This window comes from Panicum virgatum, chromosome 4K (genome assembly GCF_016808335.1).
Source record: "Panicum virgatum strain AP13 chromosome 4K, P.virgatum_v5, whole genome shotgun sequence".
Taxonomy (NCBI): Eukaryota; Viridiplantae; Streptophyta; class Magnoliopsida; order Poales; family Poaceae; genus Panicum; species Panicum virgatum.
The window spans coordinates 40,522,246-40,548,662 of record NC_053139.1 but is presented as its reverse complement, the minus strand read 5'-3'; the positions used below and the strand labels follow the sequence as shown (position 1 = coordinate 40,548,662).

The 26,417-nt window shown below is 46.3% G+C and overlaps 2 protein-coding genes across 3 annotated transcripts; one reads left to right on the top strand and one right to left on the bottom strand.

Annotated features, from left to right (window-relative positions):
- Positions 1-9,303: 9,303 nt before the first annotated feature.
- On the bottom strand, positions 9,304-12,402 carry LOC120704040 (ER membrane protein complex subunit 7 homolog). 2 transcript variants are annotated; one of them, XM_039988286.1, is made up of 7 exons: positions 12,211-12,402; positions 12,057-12,100; positions 11,099-11,207; positions 10,744-10,807; positions 10,541-10,657; positions 10,325-10,433; positions 9,304-9,657 (listed from the first exon to the last, which is right to left on the bottom strand). In XM_039988286.1, the coding sequence occupies exons 1-7, from the start codon at positions 12,306-12,308 to the stop codon at positions 9,572-9,574; spliced, it is 627 nt and encodes a 208-aa protein (XP_039844220.1). In that variant the 5' UTR covers positions 12,309-12,402; the 3' UTR covers positions 9,304-9,571. The 2 variants fall into 2 exon arrangements, with proteins under 2 accessions (XP_039844220.1, XP_039844219.1); XM_039988285.1 differs by having other exon boundaries at positions 12,057-12,136; positions 12,211-12,383.
- Positions 12,403-18,809: 6,407 nt separating this feature from the next.
- On the top strand, positions 18,810-24,558 carry LOC120704039 (phosphoenolpyruvate phosphatase-like). The gene is made up of 10 exons (XM_039988284.1): positions 18,810-19,085; positions 20,568-20,766; positions 20,852-21,052; positions 21,452-21,563; positions 21,946-22,169; positions 22,564-22,702; positions 23,072-23,292; positions 23,446-23,567; positions 23,805-23,966; positions 24,171-24,558. Exons 2-10 carry the CDS (start codon positions 20,596-20,598, stop codon positions 24,250-24,252), a joined length of 1,434 nt encoding a protein of 477 aa, XP_039844218.1. The 5' UTR covers positions 18,810-19,085; positions 20,568-20,595; the 3' UTR covers positions 24,253-24,558.
- The last annotated feature ends 1,859 nt before the right edge of the window (positions 24,559-26,417 follow it).

Sequence of the window (26,417 nt, the reverse complement as noted above, 5' to 3'; positions counted from 1 at the left end):
GTTGTCAAGTAGTAGTAGTAGTAGTGTGAGGAGATGGGAGGATGTAACCGCATTGTGGTGAGTTTATTCTGCAAAGGCTGCTGTTGGTTTGTTGGTTTGGGGGAAACATCAGTTGCATCACTGCAATAGCAACAGCTGTCCTAACAATTGGTAGATCCAGGCCCAGATTTTATAACTACCACATGTTTTGTGTTATGCTCTGGCAAAATTTTGTGGATCTACCATGGTATTTCATCTTCCAAAACTAACATTTACATAGTATTTACAATGTAAATACCACTTATTTAATTTCCACTGTGAACAGTGATAAATTTTGCGACCAAAGCCAAGACGATAAGAAAACATAACTATAATCTATAGGGGATCTTGTCTGCAACGCTTTTTGTAATGATCGTTTTAAAATAGAACTTTTTGTGATGTGGATCTGTAACATACATGAGTGCATTCTCATGGCAGTTGGCATTGAGTTGTAAGTTGCAGTTTCACGGATCTGATCCGAATGCGACCTGATGGCTCCTTCAAAACAATTCAGAGTCCTAAAAAAAAATTCTGTAGTGCAGCTGTGCAAAAAGGTAGCATGACTGGTTTCACAATGAATACACACATGGAAGATCCTGCCTGTGCATGTGAGCATATGCTTGTGAGATGTAGCTAGCAGTTACAGATGTTTCATCGCGTGATTTAACACAAAGTAAACTCTGGTCCTACATGATAGAATCAGTTATGGAGAAGCATCCGGCTCACGTTTGTCTACAGATGATCTGTCATGGACGGACGGTAGGCAGATCTCTCTCACACACATGACCAGCACGTAAGGTAGGCTGGTCCAGATTTTCTCTCTCTCTCTCTCTCAATGAATTGAGGTATGTTTATCTGATTAAATTATTAATCATGTTTTGTCTTGATGATAATGGCAGGTGAGGCACTTGACAGTGACGCTATGCCAGTGCTCTCTAGATTCATGGGAGCAGCATATTGCTATGCACCGGGGTGTGCCGACACTTTCTTCTCTACAAGGATGAATAAATAAAGATACAATTGGGGGGTGGGGGGAGGTGGAATACAGAACACCAGTTTGGTCAGATTTGGAACTAAATATCCATGGTTATCACAATAGGAGAATCAACACGGCAAGCTGTTAAATTACTAGACAGCTTCCATCAATCCTGGTTGGACATCTTGGAGTTTTTTTTTTCTTCTAAAACACGCAGGAGAGCTACGTATCTTTGTATTAAGAAAAGGGGTCGTCCAATTCCAGATCCGCCCCTTGACCATGAATGGGGTTGGACATCTTGGAGCTGAAATGGAGGTGCCCTAGTAGAACTAGAAGAGACAACCTATCCGCGCTGTTGCTTCTGTGTCTGTGTAACTGGAGAGAAGGTGCCAATGTAACTGACACGTTCTTGGTTGGCATAAAGATAGAAACTCCAGCCGGTAGTTTTATGCTGTGCACATTGCACACTGCACGGCAAGTGGCCTGAAGCAACTGTTGGTACAGCTCAAACACCGCTTTCTCTATTTATCACCATCCTTTCCTACTTCCTATCAATATCATAGCTTTTACTGCTGCAAGTGGGCTTTCTTTCCCTACATTATTCCGAGCCTTTTCTCAAGAATATATTCCAGCGAAAAAAAGAAAAAAAAAAAGGCAAAATTGGGACGCGAGAAAGGAGAGGAAAAGAAATGCCAAATTGTAGATTCGGCTTGCTTGGGACGCCATCGAAGACGACGATGACATCCCGCTTGTGCTAGCTAGCACGGACCGCCATGGCAGGCATCATGGTGACTGCTGATGGTCCCAAGCACCATGGCTCCTCTGATCTCAAAACTCGAACGAAAGAAGGCGAAAATTCGGAGAGCAGCCAGCTTGGGAAGACAACGCCAGGAGGCAAATGGTCCAATCCAAAAGTCCTCAAAACATGGAGCATGCCAGCATGGTGTGTTCTCCAGCACAGAAAAGGCGTATGATTATGTGGATGCAGCAGGTCCCTGTCAAGCTCCCAAGGCGCAATCTGGTTCAGGCATTGTCCGGCTTTCCTTGGCGTCTCTTATCTCCTTGAAGCCATTGGAGAACACAAATTTCCATGGCTGGTGAGCCTGTGACTTGCTAGTATGACCGGATGTTGCGAGACATTACATAGATTGTACTCTAGCAGAGCATGTTCTGTGGCCTTGTCTGGTTGATCTCATATTCACATGTTGCCAAATGTCAAATTAAGCAGAATTTTTTTTCTCTCATAGTCACTCCCCCCTCCTCTGATAGTCACTTCTCTTTTTTTTCACTTTCTTTCCATCGGGTTTCACTTTCGCAGTGATGTAAATCCAAGTGTTTCAAGGATTTTTTTTTTTGGCCAAGGTTTACCCTAGAATATGTCAACACTGTCGACCAGATATTTTTTTAATCATAGTTGAAAATCACTTGACAATTTCGTTGAAAGTTCAAAGGATTTGCATGAAGCGATTGATTGTGTCGGCATCATTAGAGTTCTTTTTTTTTTTGAAGGTCACCGGGAGGGGAGAGAATCCCCACCTGAATTTCATTCATTAGCTCTGGAATGGCCCATCAAATGGTTTAAGAAATTTTATAGCATTTTGATCTTGTGGTTACATTGCGGATTCAAAGGTAGCACACCAGGACACGCCAACAGCAAGATCACGTTGCGGTAGGCGGAAACTCCATGTTCTTGCCTCCTCCTTTGCAGCTCTCAGTACCGCACCAACTGGGTCACTTTGCTGGTGGAAGATGACATTGTTTCTGCGCTTCCACAGCTGCCAGCAGCATAACAGGAGAAAGGTGTCGAAGTGCTTGCCTGGGATGTGCGCAGGTGGCTGCAGCTGGGGGAGCTTCATCGGCGTCATGTTGGTAGGCAGCTCAACGTGGATTGCTTCCCAGAAGGAGGCCGCAAAGGCACAGTGAAATATGATGTGTGCGGCCGTTTCCTCTGCGTGATTGCAGACTTCACAGACCGCATCTGTCACCACATGTTTCCGCTTCAAGTGTTCCCGGCTCTGGATCCGCTCCTGTACTAGGAGCCAGGAGAAGAATTGCACTCTGGGAGGAGCCCGGTTGCGCCAAATGAAGGTGGCGAGAGGACTCTTGGTGTTCTGAGTTGAGCGCATCATCTTGTAGAGCGCCGACGTGTGTAGTTTGCCACTGGAGTCTGCAAACGGACTCGATCGCTGGTCAGGTGTGTCTGCTAGCTCCCAGGCTGCCATGATGGAAGTAAGCTGCTCTAGTTCTCCCAACGCGACATCGGATAGCCTTGCTGTGAGCACATGGTGTAGTCCGGACTTGAAGATCTCTGCTACCGTCTGATCATCTTTCTTGCAGTGGCTGAGCAACGCCGGGAAACGATCAGCTAAGGGGTCCTCACCGTGCCAAACATCAAACCAGAAGGATGTGGTGCGCCCATCCCCGAGTTGCACAGTAGTGATGGCCCGGTATACAGGCAAAAGTTCCCGAAGCGCCGTCCAGTGTTGCCCGGTGATCTCTCCCTGCATACTGGCAATGCAAGAGTGGCGGCGCACCCAAGATGCCCAGGATGAACCTGCATTTTGGTGTAGCCGGTGTAGTAACTTGAGCAACAGACAGGTGTTCTGCAGAGGCAGATCTCGTACACCAAGGCCTCCAATATCCCTGTCAGCGCAAACCTGTTCCCAAGCCACCAGACAGCTTGCTCCCTTTGCCGTCTCCTCTCCTGTCCAGAGGAAAGCTCGTCGCCGCTGGTACAGTTTCGCCAATGTCCCTGATGGAACCGGCAGCGCACACATCAGGTAAACAAGCTGGGAGTCCAGGACAGAGTTGATCAACACCGTGCGCCCCATTGGGTTGAGCAGACTTGCTTGCCAGCCTGCTAGGTATCGGTCAGCTTTTGCAACAAATGGGGCGAAGGCCGTCAGCTTCAGCTTGGTGTTTGATAGTGGCAGTCCAAGGTACGTTTGGGGGAAGCCGTCTTCTCGGCAACCCAGTGTGGCAATGCATTCAGGCAGCGTGGCCACCGGTATGTGCATGGGCACTGCTGTGCTTTTGGAGTAGTTGATCTTTAGCCCGGTCGCTTCTGCAAACTGATCAAGCAGCAATCGGAGGCGTACCACATCAGCAACCTCGCCGCGGCAAACCACCAGCGTGTCGTCGGCATACTGAAGCACGACACAGGTGCCATCTTCAAGAACAGGGTGACGGACTCCACCGTCAGACTTGATCAGAGTTTGTAACACATCTGCAACCAGGAGAAACAGGTACGGTGACATTGGGTCACCCTGACGAAGTCCACGCTTGCACTCGATCCATGGGCCAGGGCACCCATTAACCAGCACAGCAGATTTGGACGAAGCTAGCAGGTCGAACACCCAGCGGCACCATAGCTGACTAAACCCCCGCGCTGACAGAATGTCCATCAACGCCTCCCAGTTGACGGTGTCGAATGCTTTGGCAAAGTCTAATTTCAGCACAATCGTTGGGACTTTCCTTTTGTAGCACACCTGCACTAGCTCCATTGCATAGACAAAGTTTTCTGAGATGGACCGCCCCTTGAGGAAGCCTGTTTGGTCAAGGTCAATCATGCCTGAGATCTCCGCCTGCAGCCTGGTAGTTAGTGACTTCGCTGCGATTTTGACGCTACAGTTTTGCAAGCAAATTGGTCTGAAAGCATCGATTGTTGCTGCACCTGGCTTTTTTGGTAGTAACACCATGTACGACCGGTTGATACGTTCCAGCTGTGCAGTGCCTTGGTGAAATGCAGACAGGAACTGCATTACTTGTGGCTTGACAGTATTCCAGGCGGCCCTATAGAAACTGGGCCCAAAGCCATCAGGTCCTGGGGCACTCCCTCCATTCATCCCCTGCACTGCACGCCAAGCTTCTTCTTCAGTGAACTCAGCAGTCAGTGCCGGGGAAGCTCTCACGCGCCCCCTGTAGAGTTCAGTGACATCAAAGTGCCAGATGGGGTCCGTAGCAGTGCCAAGCATGTTCTTGTAGTATGCTGTCAACGTATCCACTTTCTGCTTGTGTGAGGTGATCATTAGGCCGTCCACCTCGATGCCGCGGATGGCGTTGCGGCGGAGGCGTTGGGTTGCATGAGCATGGAAGAAGGCCGTGTTGGAGTCGCCTTCACGGACTGCACGGCGCTTGCCACGCTGACGCCAGACCGCTGCCCGCTCCTTGATGGCCAGGCAAAGCCGCTCCTGGCACATCAGACGCACCTGCCTTTCAACCAGAGAGAGCACACAATCTTCTTCCAAGGTGTCAAAAAGAAGAACAAGGAATTTGCAATTTGGGATTAGAGCTGGAGGCGCCCTGGTACGCCGCGCCCATACCTTTGCCGCAGCACGCGTTGACTTGAGGCAGCCAGTGAGGAAACCGGCCGCGTCGCCGTTAGTCGGGGCATCAAGCCAGGCCGGGAGAACGCTCGGGAGGAAATGCTTGTTGTGAAGCCAGGCGTTTTCAAAGCGGAACAGTGAAGCTTTGGGGATTTCGATGGACATGTGAACGACAATGGGGGGGTGATCGGAAGTCTGCCGGACCAGGGAGGAAAGCGATGTTTGCGGGAAGGCAGCGCACTGTGCATTGTTAACGAACATGCGATCAAGACGAACTAGAGTGGGAGACGCACGCATGTTGGACCACGTGAACATGCAGTCCAATAGTGGGAGCTCATTGACGCCCAACTCGTCAATAGCTTGGTTGAAAGCAGCAATGCGAGCAGTGTTTACAGTCCCAGTGTTCTTCTCGACTACACAGCGGATGAGGTTAAAATCTCCGGCCAGAAGCCAGGGACCGTGAACTTGAGGCATTATCTCATGCAGACCGTCCAGGAAGATGTGTGTGTCCCGGTGGTCGGCGGGTGCATAAACATTGGTGACGGTGAGGCGCAGGTCCGTCATCGTGGAGGCAAGCACAGTGGTCAGCGTGTGCCACCTAGTGATGAAGGACTCCAAGGAAAAGGAGTTGGTGTTCCAGGCGGTCAGGATCCCTCCCCGAGAACCGGACGCGCCCAAGCAGTGGAAGGATGCAGCGAGAGTAGGGGGAGGAAAGTGTGGGCTTTGTGAGCTGTGACATCGTGCAGTTTTGTTTCTTGGAGACAACAGATGGAAGGCGCCACGGAGGCAATAGCATCACGTACAACATCACAGTTCTCCGAGTCGCCGAGACCACGAACGTTCCACGACATCACGGACAAGCGCCGAAAATGTTCATTCATTGCAGAAGTAGAGCACCAAGTTACATCGGCGCAGGGCCAAACGCCGTCCAAGACAACAAACCCCAGCATGAATTGAAGCCTCAGAGATGAACTGGTCTCCGGCCTTGGCAACAAGACTACGAGAAGGTAACACAGAGAGGAGCAGGACAGGTCTCCTCCCAGGGTAAGAAGCCCACGAGAACAACAGACGAGCACAACAAACAGTTAAACACGCTGGCTTAGGACACATGATCCGGCGGCGCCACGGATCAGACGGTGCGTGTTGGCCGCCGGCAGGGGCGCAGTTGGGGAAAATCATGTCGCGGTGTTAGGCACCGCGCCAATGGTGCTAGCGGCAGCGCAACCAAGCCCAGCAGCCCAGACGAGTCTGCGCAGATCGGTCACAGAGATGGGGATTTTGCTGTGGTTGAGCAGACCCTTCTTCTCCACTTGCTCCTTGAGGGCAGCTGAACAAGGCACAAGCGAGTTCTTGAGGGCCGTGCGTTGTATGGCCTTGTCAGCAACGCTGACGAAAGACGCTGTGGCCTTGGCGGCAAGGCGAGAGCTCTGGCGTTTGGGTTTCAAGTGCACCCCGGAGGCACGTGGACAGCGTCCACGCAGGTCAGGGTCCTCCGAGGGGAGTGGGGGGTTTGGTGAGTGCACCTCGGGGCCGGCAGCTGCGGGGAGGATGATGTGCTCAGCGGGAGGCAGGCTGGTGTTGATGTTTGCGTCGTTGCCCGGCACTGGGGCAAGCGGGGAAGAGATGTTTGGAGGGACCTCTGCAGGTGGCGGGGTGGGTGGCGGTGTGGTGGTGGTGGGCGGCGGTGCTGCGGCGGTGCGCAGGGCAGCAAGAGAAGCGGCTACGTGGAAGAGCAGTGCGGTGACGTTTGTGAGAGCAGGTTGTGGTGCGGGTGGCGCGTTGGGCCCGGAGCGATAGCGGAGGCGATGAAGGTGAGTGGGTCGAAGGTCGTGTTGCGGGGCGTGGGCAGGGGTGGTGGCGTGGTGGAGCGTGAGAAGAACGGCACGGCCCTCACAGTCCCACGCGAGGCAGTGATCGGGACGGTCTGGTGGTGGCGAGGCATGGGGGTGAGCACGCGGGCGATCGGCATGGGACACGAGCTGAAGCGGTGGCCGCAGCCGCGACAGTTGCGGCAGCGCACGGGATCACGACAATCTCTCACCAGGTGGTCGCTCGCAAGGCAGCGGAAGCAGCCAGTGCTGGAGACAATTGGAGTGGGGCGGCGCGGTGGGGTTTGGCGAGGTTTGGCCGGGGTGAGGAGTGCTTTGAGATAAGGCGCTCGGACGGTAGGTTGGTGGAAAGCGTTTAGGGCGGCAGCTCCCGCCGTGGGAGGCAGCTGGCCGCCCACGCCGTTCCCAGTGCACGTGTCAGCAGCGAGAGGGGGTGGGCACGATCTTGTGCCGAGGGGCAATCCCAGGTGCATTCAAGCGGAACTCGCCTCTCGCAGCACGCCCAGCGCCATGCTCCATTTTGTCTCGAGCTCCTCGCCGCATTAGTTGATTTTTCTCGGCAGCAACGCGTAGGTCAGAGGTGGTTGAGACTGCAGTAACTGCAGCCGCAGCCGCGGCATCGTTGCAAGCTCCGGTGGTGCGCGACGCCGCAGCCACCGCCGTGGCCATGGACGAATGCGTAAGCAGGACGGACGAACCCATGCAAAGACGCCCTCTAACAACAATGGCATTAGCAACGTTACGATTTGCTACACGAACCCGAAAAACCCAGGGACCAACACGCGTGACCTCAAGGCGACTCGGAGAGATAGTAATGGTGTAGTTCAACATATTGCGCACAAAAGCAAGGTTGTAACGTGCGTGAAGCAGGGCAGGTGTAACCCAAAAGAGCGCAGTGTGAGGGGATGGGGCGATGGAACCTGGAACTGCAGTTGTGTGGAAATCAAGCAGGAGCTGTTCTTGAAGACGTTCTCCCGGCCTGGAGGCTCCGAAACTTCGCAGCGCGCCGCGACCTCGCCGTGCCTCAAGTCGAGGCGTAGCTTGCGGCGCAGGCGAAGGGCCGGTGGACCGGCGGGCGGTGGTGGTGGCTGTGGTGGGGTTTTGGTGGCGTGGGATGGCAGAGGGGGAGAGGTCCGGCGGTTCCGCCTCGGCGTCGCCACCGGAGCGCTCGCTAGTGCGAGCGTGGGACTCATCTCTCTCCTAGAGTTCTTTATTATGTATACTTCTCGATCTCTTGCTTACTCATAGAAAGGCTAGATGAAGAAATGTACTAGGCATCAGCTGCATCGCTAGGAAAGATCTGGAAGGATGACTACACACGTTTCTGATAAAATAAAGTGCTAAAAGAGACGTGAACGTCTGAATTCACACAACCAAGTTCGCTACTGCATGGTCATTTTCAGCAGCCAGGAGACGCGCAAGTCTACGTAGTTGGTGACAATTCCCCGCTCTCTTATCTTTAGCAGAGATGTACACATGTTCTAGTCATCTTAGAAATATCAAGAACCACTAATGCCAAGAGCCACTACTCGCAAAAAAAAAAACCCCCCACTAATGCCAAGAGCCCAAGACACGGTATGCGGAAGTTCTATAAAAGAAAGGAATCAATGCCTGTACGTTGGCCTAGCGCATAGCCAATTTTCAAACAGCTATGGATAATGGATTAGGATAAGGCACCGTTGTCTTTCCATGCTAATCTTGAGCTCCATGCGTATTCATGCATGACTTGACTCAAGGAGAAATGAACCCTTGTCAAATGCCCAAGACTGAGTTCGTCTACTTTCTTTGGCAGATCACTTTCTATCTGTGGAGCCAAGCCCATTACCTGCTAAAGCTTAAATCTTACTAAAAAGGGCACGATGGGTCATGGGCTCAATAAGATAAGTGCAGCAAAGACATATGCTCAAGACTGTTCAGTTGAAGTGCAGCAAAGACATATACTCAAGACTGTTCAGTTGAATTCAATATCTATTTGTCCTGAGAAGAATAGGAACCTGATTATAATTGTAACACGAGTTGGCAATCCTATTTCGACCAAACTCAGAAGAATAGGCAAGCCATTATCCATCCAGCGAGGTCTCTGACGCACCACTACACAACTCAAAAACAAGAATGACTTACAGCTGTGGCTGATGACTAGATGTGGCGTCAAAGATTCAGCTAATTCAAAAAAGACGTATATTTTCAACAAAATAACTCAACCTGCCGGGTATATGTCAATGTACTACATGACTAGTTCAGCTTGAGGTTTCAGAAGGTTTTACATCACTGATAAATTACAGCTTAAAATACAGTAAAAATAGGGGAAAGAGTTTCCACATCCCCAGGAAGTCATTCTGAGCGAGGTGTGAAGCACTTTAGTGCAGCGCTTCAACACATTATCGACTAGACAGATCCATTTGCGTTATCCCCATATTCTACTTCTAGCCCTGCGCTCTGGCTAGCAAGCTTGAGAATGAAACAGGGTTGTTCCTCATTTGTTCTTGAGCTTGCTTCATCTCCTCAGGATCTTCAATCACAAAAAGTAAAGTCAGTTAGATATAAACACTAGCAATTCTGATGCATCAGCAAGAGTTATTGAATTAAAACACAACTGCACTTTCAGTATTAACAAAAAAAATCCACAAAAAATAATTGACAAGGGCTATCTTTTTTGAGAGTAGACAAGGGCTATCTAAGATAACCAATCTACAAGCTCTCCAGAAGGCATCATGAAGCCTACCATTAGAAAATGCTAGTGTTGCCAACTTATAGTGTTGAAATGAAACAGACAAGACAATGTAAAACTGTATAGGTAGCAGATAATTAAGTAAAGGAACATAAATTGTTTAACAGGCATAAAAAAGAGTTTTGAATAAAGGAAATCATGACCAAACATTATTTCATATTACTTCTTCATCAGGACTAAAATATAACCATAAATCCAGAAGAGCGACAGTCTAAACTAATATACTTGATCAAAAAATTATCCAGTGCGCAAAGCTCAATAATACAACCAAAATCTACTATTATTTTTTCACGAACATCCAAAGTCTACTATTATATAATGCACCTCTAAACTATTAAGAGAATACTGCTATTCCAAGCTGCCATGTGCTAGTTTCTTAGCATATAGTGTAATATACTAAATATTGAAAGGTTGTCCAATTCATGGGTGTCAAAGGGTTGAAACTTACCTATGTTCTCCATCATCTTGGGCATCACAAAGACCATTAGGACCATAAAACCGACCATCAACCCCATGGGACTCTTCAGAAGTGACATAACGGAGAAAGGCTCCCTCACCTTACAAGGTTGAAAAGGAAAACAATTATGAAGGTTGCTTTCGTGAGATACTTGACAAAATCAATAAGTGAAGAAACATATTTAGGCAAAAAAATAGCAATAGATACCTCATAGTATTGCTCCTCCTTCAGAGGTTCCAGCACAAGCTCATTTAAAACTCTTCTGGTTTCAGTCAATGCTGCTTGAATATAGCCAGGATTCCTTGCACTGATGTCTACTCGAACCTATCATGCAACAGAATAGGGAGTAAACTTCTGAAGCTCATTTTTGCTCATCTTATCCCAAAAAAAATCAAGTAATAACTACTTACAGGGGAAAAGAAGTAACCGATTGAGGAAACTTCAATCAAATGGGTTCCAGCTGGCACATTGTGGCTTAAGTATATATGGTCAAGAAGTAACAATAAGCAATATAGTATGCCAAGCTAACGCTTCACTAAGAATATCTACACAATAGCAGACAAGAAACTAGTGGCATGCATTTGATGACAGGCTGAGAGCTATAATTTCTTTGCTTAGCAGACTGCTATTGTGTATTTTTTCCTCAAAACAAAGTAACAACCTGAAAATGTATGGTAACCAGAGACAGTGTGATAGGTGATTTCGCGTTCATCAGAATTTCAAGATAAAGCTGAAACTTGTGGGTTCACATGTTTTGTAGGATACAAAGCAAAGTAGCCATCTGGCCTGGCAAATGTAACCCTCTGACCACCATTAAGTATCACTTTTGTGTTTGATGTCTTAGCTGGAAGACCAAAGCCCTTCACATTCGCGCCTATGGCCATAGCAAATAGATAACATCAGACAACAGACAGATAGCAGGGAGGTAATTAGAAGCTTTCAGCTTGAAACTTTTAGGCTCCAAACGCGGCTCCGGGAGCAGTAACAATCCATATAATGAATCCAACACTCAGATTTCCATAATTCAATATTTACTATTTAGGCAAAACTACTCAGGGGAGGACAACACACAACTGGATAGAAAAGGAAAAATGTTAAATGTGTTAGTTTTGAATTACTTCCGGTAAGTCTAGTCAAGAAATATTGGTTCAAACGTCATGACAACACATTAATGAAACAAAAAGACTAGATTGGGGTAGGGGCACCATGGTAGAGACTCAACAGAAATATATCAGAATGCCTACACTTATTTCATGCGACTTCTCATAAACCACGGTGGCACAGCATCAATCTAGAATAAAAGTGAGATCTCATCTCTAGTTCATTCGGTTATTGAAATGATGTAGCAAAAATCAACTTCTGAAACAGATTGCACATTTGGCAACCTTATTTTTAGACACAACACACCTGTTAATTCAGTTATTCCAAACAATAGAATTAAGGATTGTGCTTAAGTTTGTAAGCTGTAACCTTAGGTAAAACATGCCCATTCCACTCGAAGCAATGGCCAATAGATCCCAAACTGCTGTGGACGCTTGACTACTGTTTCAATGCCAAGGTTTAGTCAAGTAACGTAACGTGAATGAACTATGAAGTCCACAGAAAGCTACATAGCATCTCATTTGCCACTGAGCTACGGTTATACGACCCCTGAACGCTAGAAAAACCTAGCAACCACTCAAATACGCATCCGGAAGAATCGGATAGGGGCCGGATCACTTACCATCGATCTTGATGCGGCCAGCGATCGTGTACCCGTCGCCAGATCTAGAACCACCAGAAACCAGAGTCAAATCGGGAGAGCTGTCAGCAAAAGCATCCGGCCGATCGGATCACTGGAGGAAACGAGAGGAGGCAAGGGCAGCGGAAGCACCTACCCAGCAGCGGCGGCGGCAGCGGCGCCGAGGCAAGCCGACACGGCGGCGACGAGGAGGAGGAGGAGGAGGTGGCCGTGGCGGACAGAGGAAGCGGCCATCTTCGCCGTGGTCGTCGTTGCTCGCCGCGGTCGCGGAAGGCCGGAAAAAAGAAGGTGCGAGGAGAGAGCCCGTCGCGGCCTTCGGCTTTGTTTCGATTCGGCGTGGGCTTCGAGGGAACAACGGCCTTTTTCTTGGTGGGCTCCGACTCCATGGGCTACGTTCGGCCATTGAATCGGGAAGGTCGAATTTTTTATTTTAAGAATTTTCAAAAATATACGTCCAACTGAAAATTGCGGATCCATGGGACCAACCTCTTTATACAATTCGTGCAAACTTCAATCTTGTAACACCCCGGGTGTTTGCACAGTAATTTAATTAGGTGTCTGCACAGTAATTATGTATGTTTACTATGCATCATGTGCTTGAAATGCTTAAAAAGGATCTTTTTGTAATTATGCAAGGTTATATGTGTAATTATGATTTTATGCAAGGTCCTTTCTTTAGTTAATTCTGAATATAGCTTTTGTAGAGGGTGTTTTTGCAAAATTTCAGTGCATTTATTGCATGGCATCCAATTTTGCTTGAAGGTCTACATTTGAAGTGAAATTGCTTTGAAAAAGACAAATTTCCTGGAATTCAAAATCCCTTCAATGATTTTAATTTTAGCTCTTGAATCTTTGGTCAAATAAATTTTTGCACAACATCAAAGTTGTAGATCTTGAAAAGTTGAACAACTTTCATGTTGGGCACTTTTCCATTTGAGCTTTGGTTTAAAAGTTATCGCTGTTTTACAGTGGGGTCCCTGGAATTTTTGGAAATTGCAAAACTACCCTTGTCTTCCACCTCCACCCCCTGCTCTGTTTTGCGCCGCCGCCCACCGACGGCACCGACGCCGGCGCCGTGGAGAGGCTTCCCGGCCATTACTTCGCCATGCGCTGGCTCCCACGCGTCGCGGGCGAGCTCCTCCCCCTCCTGTTGCCTCGCGCTGGAGCTCCCTGGCCGTGCCACGCGCGCCGCCGAGTCCAGAAGCGCCCGCGCCACTGCCACCTCGCCGTCGCGGTGGAGAGCCCGCTGCAGTGGCCGCCGTCCCCTTCTAGCGAGCGCCCGGGCCCTACAAATACCCCAGAAACCAATTCCTACCGCCCTTCTTCGCTCTCCTCGCTCCCACGCTGCAGAACGCCGCCGCCGCCCTGCTTGAACCCCGGCGAGCTCCACCCCACCGCGGAGCCGCCAACCCAGACCCGCTCCACCCCTACATCCCCCACCATTAGCACCGCCTCAACCTCGCGCAGCTCCCAGGCCATTTCCCCTCACCCGAACACCACCGGAGCCACCCCGCCGCCGTGCTCCGAGCCCGCAAGCCGCCGCTCGCCGTCGACACCCCCTCTCCGACCGCCCTAGCCTCGATTCCAAGCACCCAGAGGTGCGCCTTGAACCCGTGAGGCTCACGCACCCCTCCACCCTCGCCGCCGGTGAGCCCCTCGCCGGGAAACGGCCGGTCAAACCTCGCCTCCCCTCTCTGACCCGACCCAAGGACCGCGTGCTTGAATTTGAGAAAGTCCAGGGGGTTATCTGCGTTGTCAGTGACTCATTGCAATAGTGCCTTAGGGACTAGTTTGCAATGTTTTTCAGTGATCTTTGAAATTCAATATCAATTCGTACAAAATTCGTAAATTAGCAAATCTTGATGTTTTGGAATCCTCTTGAAGAGCTCTATGCAGTAGAACTATAATATGTTAGGCTTTAGCTGCAAGTTTTTGCTGTAGATGTTGTTTTGTGTTACTAGGTGTATAAATACTAGTTCTTTAATCTTTTTCTTATGTGATACTTGAAAGCTGATATTGCTCTGAAATTTTGGTGGTAGTTCACTCTTGTTACACTAGCTTTGCTATAAAAATTTCATGATCAGTTCTTTGTTGTAGCTTTTTATTTGATTTAATCCTTGTTTAGTATACTTTATTTATGATAAATAGTTTCTGTTATTGTTAAATCCTGAAAATATTCCTGCGTGTTCCTCTAGAATATCTTAACTTGTCCAGGAAGTTTGAGCATTAGTTAATGGCTAGAACAGGAGCTAAAATTGAATCTTTCTAAACTGATGTCTGTTTTGTTTATTTTCTCAAAATAAATTTTGTGTAGATAAAATCATGAAAAATTCACAATAGATAAATCATCCCCGTGTAGATCTCCTGTTAAATTTTGAGCTTCTACTTTGCTATATTTTAGTCTGTATAATTCAAGATTGTGCTAGGTGTTGCCTGTATAAATGTTTTATTGTGATTAAATGGTTACATGTCTTGATATGATTTTTGTAGGGTAGATTACTTTGTTCATGTTATGTTTAGTGTAATTTTGGTAGAATTTTATTACTATTTGTACTCTGAGTTGTTGATTTATTTGCAAACCATGACTTAATCGTATAGGAAATCACCCCCACTTGTTTATGAAGTTAGTCAACTTCTTTTGTGCTGTTGATCATGATGCCTTGTGTAGTTAAATTTGGTATATAACTACTCTATAAACGATTGCCCATGTGTGTTTTTAATATTGTCCTTGCATTACATATAGATACGACTACTTTGTCGGACGGGACGTACGAGTTGATTCCGGAGTCTGACGGAGGTGATCTCGACGCTCAAGTAAACACTGCGGAACTAACTGAAGCCCCGAACCAAAGTTCGGAAGAGCCTAGCGCTGAAATAGTTAGTAATTACCGAGAAGGCAAGCCCCGGACATAACCTATACTTCAAATTAATTTCATTTACTGTATTATTTTACTTGTGCATTTACAGTTCATAGGAGTTGAATTGAAACTCTAGATGCATGATCCTAGGAACCCCTGTACTGAACACTAGACTTGAGTTCGAATAATTGCTAAGCTTATAGGACCGGTAAAAGTCGAGTGATTGCCTGTCACTCGCGAGCTTTATAGGAATTTTTCCTGTTTACTTTCTGTTATCAATATAAGGACTACGGACGGGGTTGTGTTCGATATCATGACCTTATGTGATACCCCGTCTGTGTTGATGAACTTGCTAAGGTCGCGGTGTGTGGTAGTGCTGGTTAAGTTTTTGAAAGTACTAGTCACATGACGTAAATATGGTACGCGGCAAGCCTAGTAGCCGATTGGACCGGGGAGTGGATATACCTGACACTCTCTTTTAGAGATAGGTTTTATTTTATGTTGCGCAACACTACGACTTCTAGGGACAAGGGTGGACCGGGCACGGGTGGACCTTGGAGCCCTGTAGTCGGGGAGAGTGTTCCTATCCACGAGCCGGAAAGAAAGGTTAACGGTTGTTTGGGAATGACCCGACGGTATTCCAGACGTGTGTGCAAGGTTACCCTTGCAAGGTTGAATTTCGATTCAGAATCGTCCGCCTCTCACGATGAAATGAGACTGCTTGATCTTTTTGCCACACAGAGTAATAAGAGCAACAATATTCTTATTAATCTTGGTGTTTGCTTAGAAGTTCCACCATGATTGGATAGTAGATGCTTACATAGAATGGTTAATCAACTAGAATCTTGAAGCTAAAACTTGAAAGTAAGGACCTACTCTTTATTGCTTTTCAGCAAAGGAAAACCAGAGCCTTACAAAGCCTTGCATAGTCTAGCTAAGGTGGGCTACTTATACCCGTTGTCGGTTAAGTCTTGCTGAGTATTAGAATACTCAGTCTTGCTGTTGAAACCCTTTTTCAGGTATGAGTTTTGAGGATCAGATCGCTAGCTTAACCTATCCTTGCTCGTTGCCTCCTGGCTGGTCCGTAGAGTGGGATACGTCTTCGGCCGGCAATGACTATGACGAGTGATACCATGCTTGGGCTAGCCTGGTATCCTTTTTGCGACGTGTTGTAGCCGTCGTGTTTTATCTTCCGCTGTTTAAACTCTGATTCTACCCTTATGTTTTGTATAACTGTTTTACTTAAGTTGGTTTTGTAATAATCTTTTGAACTGGTTTGTAATCTTTAATATGTCTGTGTTGTAAAATTGTGGTTGTAATATCTCTGAACTCGCCTTCGTGCGGGGTATGCTTGTTCGATCCGAGAATCGGTGGTTGTATCGGTACGTTACCCGACAGACCAAAAATTGTTCCGTTTGAAGTGCGTTTAAGCTAATGTTGCCTTTATGGTGATGGGTTACGCACTTGAGCCGGGATAATTTAGGCGGTTCTGCCACAAATCTAGTCTATCGGATTAACATCTAAGGGGAGGGGAGACAGGAGGGTGGGAGGGAGGATTTGCAAAACTATGATTGTCGGTACCCAGTAACAGGGATATCCACTCCTATTGCAGCAAGGCAGGACTCGCGTAGTCATTCGTAACTCCGCCCTAAGGGCGGAGCAGCCGAGCCCCACGGGTCAGGCTCTTACCTCACCAGGCCAACGGCCCCGGACCCGCTTCCCGCTCTGGGACGGGTCCGGTGACGCCACGTGTCCCTGAGGAGGGAAAGTTCCGCGCCAACAGCCGAGGGTTCGGACCCCCCATAGGGGTCCGGGACCTCCCCGCATCCATCCGGACCCCCCACACTCGTAGAACCAATATACCGCCGGGGCGGGGTCTGGGGGCGCCACGTGTCCCGCGGGGCGCGAGTCTTCCGCTGGAAGACTCGCCCACCCACCGCATTCGATGCGGGTGGTTGAGGCGTGCTCTGCCGCCGCGGCACGCGGGACAGCTTTTGTCAGGCCTCACTGTAGACCGCATAATACCGAGGTACACAGTGCAGCCGCATACGCCGCATCCGCGCAGAGCCCGTCTGCCGCATTAAATGGATACGACGGCACGGCACCTTTTCATCATACCGCCTACGCCGCAAGCTACACGGCCCGTTCAGCTACGCGGCAGGCAACGCCGCAAGCTACCCCCTGGCGCTGTTTCAACAAGACAGGGTATGGCTATGCCGGACGGAAGATTCCCACGGGCAGATCAAGGAAATCCAGGAATAAGATCTCTGTCGTCTGCAACGCCATAATGTCTGTACAGTATGTTATTTTATACTAAATTATTGGGCCCACCTGTCGGGGACTCAACGGCCATGTACGCGCCTTCCTTGAGATATAAAAGAGAGGCGCTCGCTGCACACTCGAGAAACTCTCGAGGGCCAAGGGACACTCTCTAAGGCCAAGGGAGTTCAGACACAACACAAGCACGGATTCACTCCGAACAACCCTGTTCTCAATCTCTTGAGAGCACAAGCAATACAACAGGCAGTGGACGTAGGGTATTACGCTCCGGCGGCCCGAACCACTCTAAACCTGCTGTGTTCATCGTGTTCTTGCATCGAGATTAGGCTAATCCTAGCTAACCCTCGAGTACTCACCCTCTGGGTTTAAGCGGGTGCACTACGCCACCCCGGCTGTGAGTTTGCACACCACGACAATGATTACTCAATCCAAGGGCGGGCGGTTAATTGTAAAATTACCCGATCCCCTATGCCCCTTGGATATTGATCTGGTGGTACAGATTAAAGTTTGCATGATTTGCATGCAGATGTTGTTTTGCACCTGATATGTTCCCTAGATCTATACCACTACCACTGAATAAGTACCGGTTCTCCTAGAATATCGGGATGAACCGTCCTAAAAAAAATATCGGGATGAACTGTGGCGACATCTACAACTGTGTAGTTCAAATTTTTTCATCCATAGCCATCTTGAGGTTCAAATAATTGGCATAAATTTCAGATTTAAAATTTAAATTTTAGTCTGAACACCGGACAACACACCTTTAAAAATCGTAAGTAATTTATATTAACTTGTATGGAGATAAACTCTATATGAAAGTCATCGAACTCAGCATGATCTATAACTTTGTAGTTCAAACTTTTTCTATTCGAAACCATCTTGGTGCTCAAATAATTGACACAAGATTCAGATCCAAAAATAAAATTTTAGATACGAAGCTTTTATCAATTATTTGAGTCTCAAGATGGCTCCGAATGAAAAGTTCAACCAGTACAAAGTTGTAGATCTCGTTAAGATAGATCTACAATTTTTATATAAAGTTTATCTCTATGCCCCTCTACAATTTTTATATAAAGTTTATCTCTATGCCGCTGTTTAGTTCTCATCCCATAAACCCCGTAAATACAAAAAAAAACGTCACATCGAATATTTCGACACATACATGGAGTATTAAATGAAGTCTATTTATAAAACTTTTTGTATGGATGGGCTGTAAATCGCGAGACGAATCTAATGAGCCTATTTAATCCATAATTTGCAACAGTGATGCTATAGTAACCATCCGCTAATTATGGATTAATCATGGATTAATTAGCATCATTAGATTCGTCTCGCGATTTACAAACTATCTGTACAAAAAGTTTTATAAATAGGCTTCATTTAATACTTCAAATTAGTAAGATTATTTTGCAAAATTTTTTTGCGTTTCAACTAAACAGGGCCTATACGAGTACATACAATATAAATTAGTTCTGATTGTTTTCGAAGGTGAGCGGCAGAGACCAGAGAAATTCCGCCGATGAATCAGGTAAGATTGCTACAGTATACCTACCGTCGGCTCTAGCCATTTTATTCATTGTGAGAGTGCTGGCGCAGATGTGGACGAGGGGAATCGTGACGGACACGGCTGGCGTTGTCAGCGAGACAGCGACTCATCTGTGGAGTGGGCTCTTTCCCGTTCCGTCACGGCTTGCCTTGCTCGTCGCCAAACCGATTGCCAACGCAGCGGCAGCGCCGCCCAGAACGACCCGCCGGGGACGTTCCCTCCACCCGCGGCTCCGGGGTGCGCTGCCGCCGCGGCTGCCGCTCTCCGTCGTACGGTGCGGAGATCCATCCGCTCATTCATTCATCCGGCGCCAATTGGTCTCCTCAGGTAATCCTCGGATGGCCTCCGTTGTTCTAAGAGTAGGTACGGTCCTACTCCCTCCTTCCCCGTTTATAAGGTATGATAGAACATGACACGGTCTTCTAAACAACACTTTGACCATTTATTTATCATATATTATATCACTTTTGATTATAAGCTTATAATCATTGTAAACTATATTTGATTATGAATCCATTCATACAACCAGATCCAAGTCTTTTATCTCTATCTCTATATTCATTCAGTGTGTTGTGGATTTCTATCTGTTAGCCCAAATCCATCTGTCCGTTCATGTTTTGGCTAGGTTCGTTTGATTCTTCAGGCTCAGGATCGAAACACTCGACTTTTTGAGGTCCAGCGCACTGCAGCTTATTTCCCAAACAAAATTTTCGGGATTCAGCTGAACCCAGTGCGGGCTCCGCAACTTTTTGTCTCGTTCATGCAGAGAGTATAAACAAAAGCAAACACCTTTTGCAATGGTTATCTTATATGGCGCGCTGATATATTAAGAAAAATCAGTCAGAACGTACTACTCATATGAAGATGAATGTGAGGAGTACGAATCCCAGGTTGAAATAAATCCAGGAGTTAGAATAGATTTCCTAGTTTCTATACATCTTTAGCTCATTAAGAAAAAAAAACCAGTACAGAGAAGTAGCCTGTTATCAGGTTGAGCGCCCTAACGAACCTGTTGAGAAGACTTTCTTTGTCATCGTTTGAGTTTGACCTTCCTCACTCCACTTGATGCTCTGGTTCGTACTTTGTTTTCTCTCTTCTATTGTTTGCTCTTATTATTTCTTAGTTCAAAATAATTATTGAATGACACTGCTAATAAAGGTGTAGTTTTGTTCTGTTATCTTATTCTCTTCTTTTTCTTGCTATGGTACATGGTATCGATTTACTTAATACAGTTGTTTCCCATTATTCAATATTTTTCTACCCTTTTGCAATTGGATTCAAAAGGTTCCTAGTAATCTCAAATGTATATGATCTATAATCATGGGGTAGGATTGAAAGATTGATAACAGGAAATTGGATGTTTCTTTTTTAGTGAGATTTTCCCACATATTCCTCTTTCCTTAGTGCCCGTAAAAGGCCTGCCATCTTCTTTTTATGTAATAGATGAGTGTTCGTGTTTGCATATGAGGACAATAATGCCATGGTTGTTTGACTTTAACAAGTAATGAAGCAGGGCTAGTTTTTCTTTAGCTCATTTTTTCTGGAATTGTATCTAAGAGCGCAATGGTGATGTTAATCTAATTGTGGCAAATATCAAACTAATGTGGCCTATGTGTTCTATGACGCTTACACAATATAATAATTCTAGTTTTCTTTCACCACGTCCTTTGTGTAGTAGCAAATGCAATACAATATTTCTAGTTCATTAGTAAATATTTATGTTGTGTGATAGTGATTGGAAAAACTAAGTCATTTTTGCTATCCCATTAATCTCTTAAGTATTCTTACAAATTGATTTTGTAATTTTAGGCTGAGTCATCAACATTATCCTAAATCAATGAAGGGCTGGGGTTTGCTGGTGTTTTCTCTACATGTTATATCATGCCTAGTTAGTGGTGTCGCCTCTGGTCGCACGAGCTCTTACGTGCGTACAGAGTTCCCATCTAGGGATATACCACTAGAAAGTGAATGGTTTGCAATTCCAAAGGGATACAATGCTCCGCAGCAGGTAAATAGCTTTGTCACCAGACTCCAGCTAATTATCAGTGCTATCATTGTATACTCTGTTTAGTGCTTACATCATGATGTTTCAGGTTCATATAACTCAAGGTGATTATGATGGAAAGGCAGTTATAGTATCTTGGGTTACTCCAGAAGAACCCGGGCCAAGTGAAGTGTTTTATGGCAAGAAGGAGAAGCAATATGACCAGAAAGCAGAAGGCACAACAACAAATTATACGTTTTACGACTACAAATCTGGATACATACACCACTGTCTTGTTGATGGCCTTGAGGTTATATGCAAATAGGCTTCATTTTCCTTCTCATATACTTCAGGCTCATATTGTTATAAAAAATGTTTGCCATGCACACTGTTCACCCTGCTAAATGTGATAGCTGGAATGCAACGCTTCTAGATAGAGATGACATCTCTTGTTTAAAGAAAATTTATTAGTCCAGCTACTTTTTACAATGCTATTTATGCATCTATCACTCAATTATTATAGCCCTTAATTTTTCTTTATCGAAATTCAGTTGTTCAAGTTTATTTTATTCGAACATGACGTGCATCTATTGAAATTGATTTGAGACATTTTCTCATTTCTGCAGAGCTAGTCTTTCGCCCTCTCCTTACATTGTCAGTTCCTATGTAAACTTCCAGACGCTGTAACTTTACTGTTTGAACTTTGCAGTATAACACTAAATATTATTATAAGATTGGAAGTGGAGATTCAGCTCGAGAATTTTGGTTTGAAACACCTCCAGCAATTGATCCAGATGCATCATACACATTTGGCATCATAGGTTTGTCTTTTATTATTTAACTATTATTAATTTTGGTTCCCTGCATATTGCTGTTTAATTGCATTGGAACTCGAACAACTCCTGCCCTAGGGTGCATGAGGCACAGATCTGCAGTTGAGCACAACAAGCATATGACGATTTTGATCAGTTTAAACTATGTAATGATTGAGCATGGCTAATGGCTATATTTACAACTTACCTGAGTTTGTATCCTGAAATCACTCCCCAAGTGCATTCTGTCCTTCGATAACAAGCATTCTGGGAGAATAGAAAAATAAATAGTTATCATGGACAGAAGTTAGGTGAATGATATTGCCATAGTATTAACTGTTCAGCACTTTGGGCAGCTTTATCTCAACACTTCCTGTCTCTGTTGTTCCAGGTGATCTGGGGCAAACGTTTAATTCTCTCTCAACTCTTCAACATTATGAGAAAACAGGAGGGCAAACTGTTCTATTTGTTGGGGACTTGTCATATGCTGATCGATATGAACATGATGATGGCATTCGTTGGGATTCTTGGGGTCGACTTGTCGAACGCAGTACTGCATACCAGCCATGGATTTGGAATTCTGGAAACCATGAAATAGAATACAGGCCTGATCTGGTAATTTATCTTCACATCTTTGCAATTTTTTGTTAGTGAAAACCCCAGACAATGATAAGAAGTTGGCAAAATTCTCGACATTTACGGCCTATCCTCTGGAAGCGTTTCTGTGTTATTGTTTTTTGTTTAAGCATGCTCAAGTGATGGCAAGTGCGACTAAAAGGTCACTGTGGAGAGGTCACGATATAGATTGTAATGATATTCGTGTTAGTTAGGTTGTCAATTGTAGCTAGCTATTATGGCTATGTGGTTTCGTACCTTGCTAAGGATTTATTCTTATAACATTGACAACATGACCAGAGCAACACCTTCCATTTGAACAGGAAAACTTTATTGATGCTTGTTGTCTTTTTTGTTCAGCGACTCTATCTCTATTATTATTTGATATTTTCAGGGAGAAACTTCTACATTTAAGCCATATCTGCATAGATATATGACTCCATATTTGGCATCAAAGAGCAGTTCTCCTATGTGGTATGCTGTCAGGCGTGCATCTGCTCACATCATCGTGCTGTCTAGCTACTCACCATTTGGTAACATGCTCTTCCAACTCTCTTTTGTTTCTTCCATGCATATTGTGATATAAAGTCAATTGTCTGTTACAGTTTGATACTTTGATTTCTATATCTATGATTTCTTTTGGTTTTGGTGAAAGTTTGAAACTGCAATTAAGTGATAGGAACCTGTAACTTTTAGTGTTGCGTGTTAACAGGTATTGACGCTTCCTTGATGAACGGAAGACTACAGTAATCCCTTTATATTGACATCATATATATTGCTAGATTTCAGAAGCATGTTAGTAGCTGGATAGCTTTTTACCGAGTTAACTGATTTGTTAGTTTATTATGGCATATTCCGATTCAAGTATATGTCCTAACTTCTAAACTTCTGATGTTTATTAGTAAAATACACTCCTCAATGGTGGTGGCTGAAGAATGAATTCAAGCGCGTGGACAGGGAGAAGACACCTTGGCTTATAGTTCTCATGCATTCTCCCATGTACAACAGCAATGAGGCACATTATATGGAGGGTGAGAGTATGAGGGCTGCTTTTGAGAAATGGTTTGTGAAGTACAAGGTCGACTTGGTATTTGCAGGTCATGTTCATGCTTATGAGAGATCAGTAAGTTCTTCCATTCAGCACAGTGTCCTCCATTTGAATTTTCGCGTGGTAGACATGCTGAGCATGGTCCGGATTTCATGAATTTGTTCCTTTGGAGTTGAATTAGGGTTTCGAATGTTAATTTCTCATTGGTACCTTATAAATTACTTGCAGTACCGCATTTCGAATGTCAACTACAACATAACATCGGGGAATCGATATCCAGTGCCAGACAAATCTGCTCCTGTTTACATAACTGTTGGTGATGGAGGCAACCAGGAAGGACTTGCTTCAAGGTGAGAGGAAATAGCCAGAAAACTTATTATTGGTACTATTTCGTTTATTGAACTCTTACACCCATCTGGCCTAGTAGCCACAAGGTTTGTGGTGTTTGAGGCCATGGTTTGAACTCTCAAGTCCGTGCTCACCTCAGCATCGGAGATACACAGTTCCTCCTGTGCATTATTGCTTCTTCCTTTTCTTTAGCAAACTCTTATGAGGCTTGCCTGATGAGCTAACCCACCATGATGCAGGTTTAACGACCCCCAGCCGGACTACTCTGCATTCAGGGAGGCCAGTTACGGCCATTCAATTTTACAACTGGAAAACAGGACTCATGCCGTCTACCGGTGGAATAGAAATGACGATGGGAATAACGTTCCAGCAGACACCGTGGTGTTTCATAACCAATACTGGTGAGCGCCCTGCTAACTGCTTTTATCTAGGACAATTATTGTTTGAACTGTAACTCTCATTCTTTTGCTTCTTTTAGGAGCTTAATACCCAGCCAGTTTGTCCTGATAGTCAGGCTATATAACCTATCATGATTTGCAATTGCTTTTCGAAGCTCTAACTGCTGATGTCATCCATCTGATCGAACGGACATTGTTTACCCGCAGGACAAGCAGGACGCGTCGCAGGAGGCTGAAGAAGAACCACTTCCATCTTGAGAAACTCGAGGATCTGATCTCCTTATTCTAGGAGAGCTGGTCTCGCAGCCTCGCAAGACGCAGCACGACCTTTGTTTTGTGGAGCAATGGCAGAATAGCACCGTTGCTAGTGTCCGGTGCTCTTCGGAGCAGCAGGAGACCAGTTATCAGACTGGCCATTGCAAGTTCAGCTACCCGATTTCATCCCAAAATGAGTCATGATGGCTCCCTGTGGATCCGAATGCCGGACTGTATGCATATAGCGAAAAATAATACAATGTTCGTCGTTGTACAGATGTGATCATTTTACATACAATGAACATCATTTCCCACCCTTATCCCAGAACCATTTTCCTCTTGTCGGCGTCGGCGCCAGTGGAAATTTGTTATCTGTGGATGAATCACTCTCCATTTAGTCACGGGATTATGATCCTGATGTGGACAGTGGACACATGCTGGCGCTATGAATTCCCCCTTCCCGTCGAGAAACGGGCAGGTGCCAAGTGCAGCAGGTCAACTAGACCGTTCTTAAATCCACTGCCTGGCCCAATCCCATGTAGGCAGCCAGCTCCGGAATTGGCGATGACTAGTCCTGCCTGACCAGTTGCTTTCGAGTTTCGACATCCTTTTTTTTTTATAGTCTATGCTCTCTGCCCAGCCAACTCTCTTTCTTATATTGGTCACGCGTCACCGGAGCAGTTCATTGCCGTTTCGTTCGAGCCGTCCACGTCAGACTACCAGGGTCATAAACTAGTGACGTTTCACCGAATCGTCCGCATCACAGTCGGAATGTACGTGTTCTTGGCTTTGTGACTCGAACAGTTAAATTCGTGCCACAAAAGTTAGGCCTATTTTCTCATCTGGAAAACTGAAAAAAGTTCAAACGCAGGGCCTACCAGTGGATTTTCAGTTTGAAGCGAAGGATTTTCAGTCCTACCAGTAGTTCAAAAACTTGGTCCAAAGAAGTTAAATAATTTGAAAACTGGCAAGTGGGTCAGTGGCAGTGGGCTTCGCAATCCACGCAGCCAAAAGCTCGCGCCAGTAGGAGAGCGACTTCCCCAAGACCGGAAACCACCGTCGCCACAAGCAGTGTCACGAGAAGAGAAAGTTCATCGCCAACTCCAAGCCTGCATGCGGCAACCAGCCAACCCATGATCCCCGCCGTCGTTTATTGCCCCACTTGCCGTTGTCCGGGCGCGGCCCGCTGACGCGGCGGCAGTCGGTACCTGTCCGCCGCGCCAGCACGGCGCCCTTAGGCTAGCTCCAACGGTGCCCCCCATCCCTCCCCCCACCCCATATCCGGGGAGCTATAGGGGGAAATCCGATCCAACGGTTCCCCCTATAGCTCCTCCTATATAGGGGGGAGTTAAAACCCCCCCCACATATAGGATGAGTTCCAACTCCCTCCATATCTCTAATCACACCGTTTTTTCACGATATTAATCCCGTTTGAGCCCCGTAACATGATGATAATGTGTATTATGACAGTATAAATACTGTATGATTTTTTTTAAATTCAAAAACGTTAAATAAATAGTTAGTTAATGAGTGATAGTATATAGGGGGAATAGATATGGGGGGAATGGTTGGAGATAAGGAGTTATGGGGGAGGAATCTTTTGGAGAGAGGTAGTAAAATATAGTAAATAGTACGTTTGGAGGGAATTGGATGGGGGAATGGTTGGAGAAAGCCTTACCGTGCGCCAAGCGGCGGCCGGCGGCGCGCCGCCGCTGTCAAGTCCGCCTCGCCGGTGACGCGATGCTCCGCCCGCGAGGTCACTCGGTTCCTCCGGCGGGGGCGCGCCGCGGAGGTGACCGTCTCGGATCCTAGTCACCTTGTGGACCTGTGCGGTGGTGGTACGAGCTGGGCTTGGCTAGACCACCACCTGACAGTGACAGGTGGGTGATTTTGTTAATGCCCGGGCTTATCCTGAGCAGGAGGGGAGCCTGATCAGGTGTGATCACTTGTGCAGCTTCGGATCTAGCGTAGTTTATCATCTCCGTGGCAGTTGGATTCGCCCTTGCTCTCAAGCCATGAAAGAGCATCAACGACCGTTACAAAAACAATGTGCCTCAAGATTACGTAAACACGTCGCGTTTAGTATTGTAATTATATAGTATATGGTCGTCCAGAGTTGACCAATCGGTACACGTAAAATTATTTGGGCCTTGTTTAGTTGGTTTTACATGTAAACGCAAAAAAAATTTGTGTGAGAAT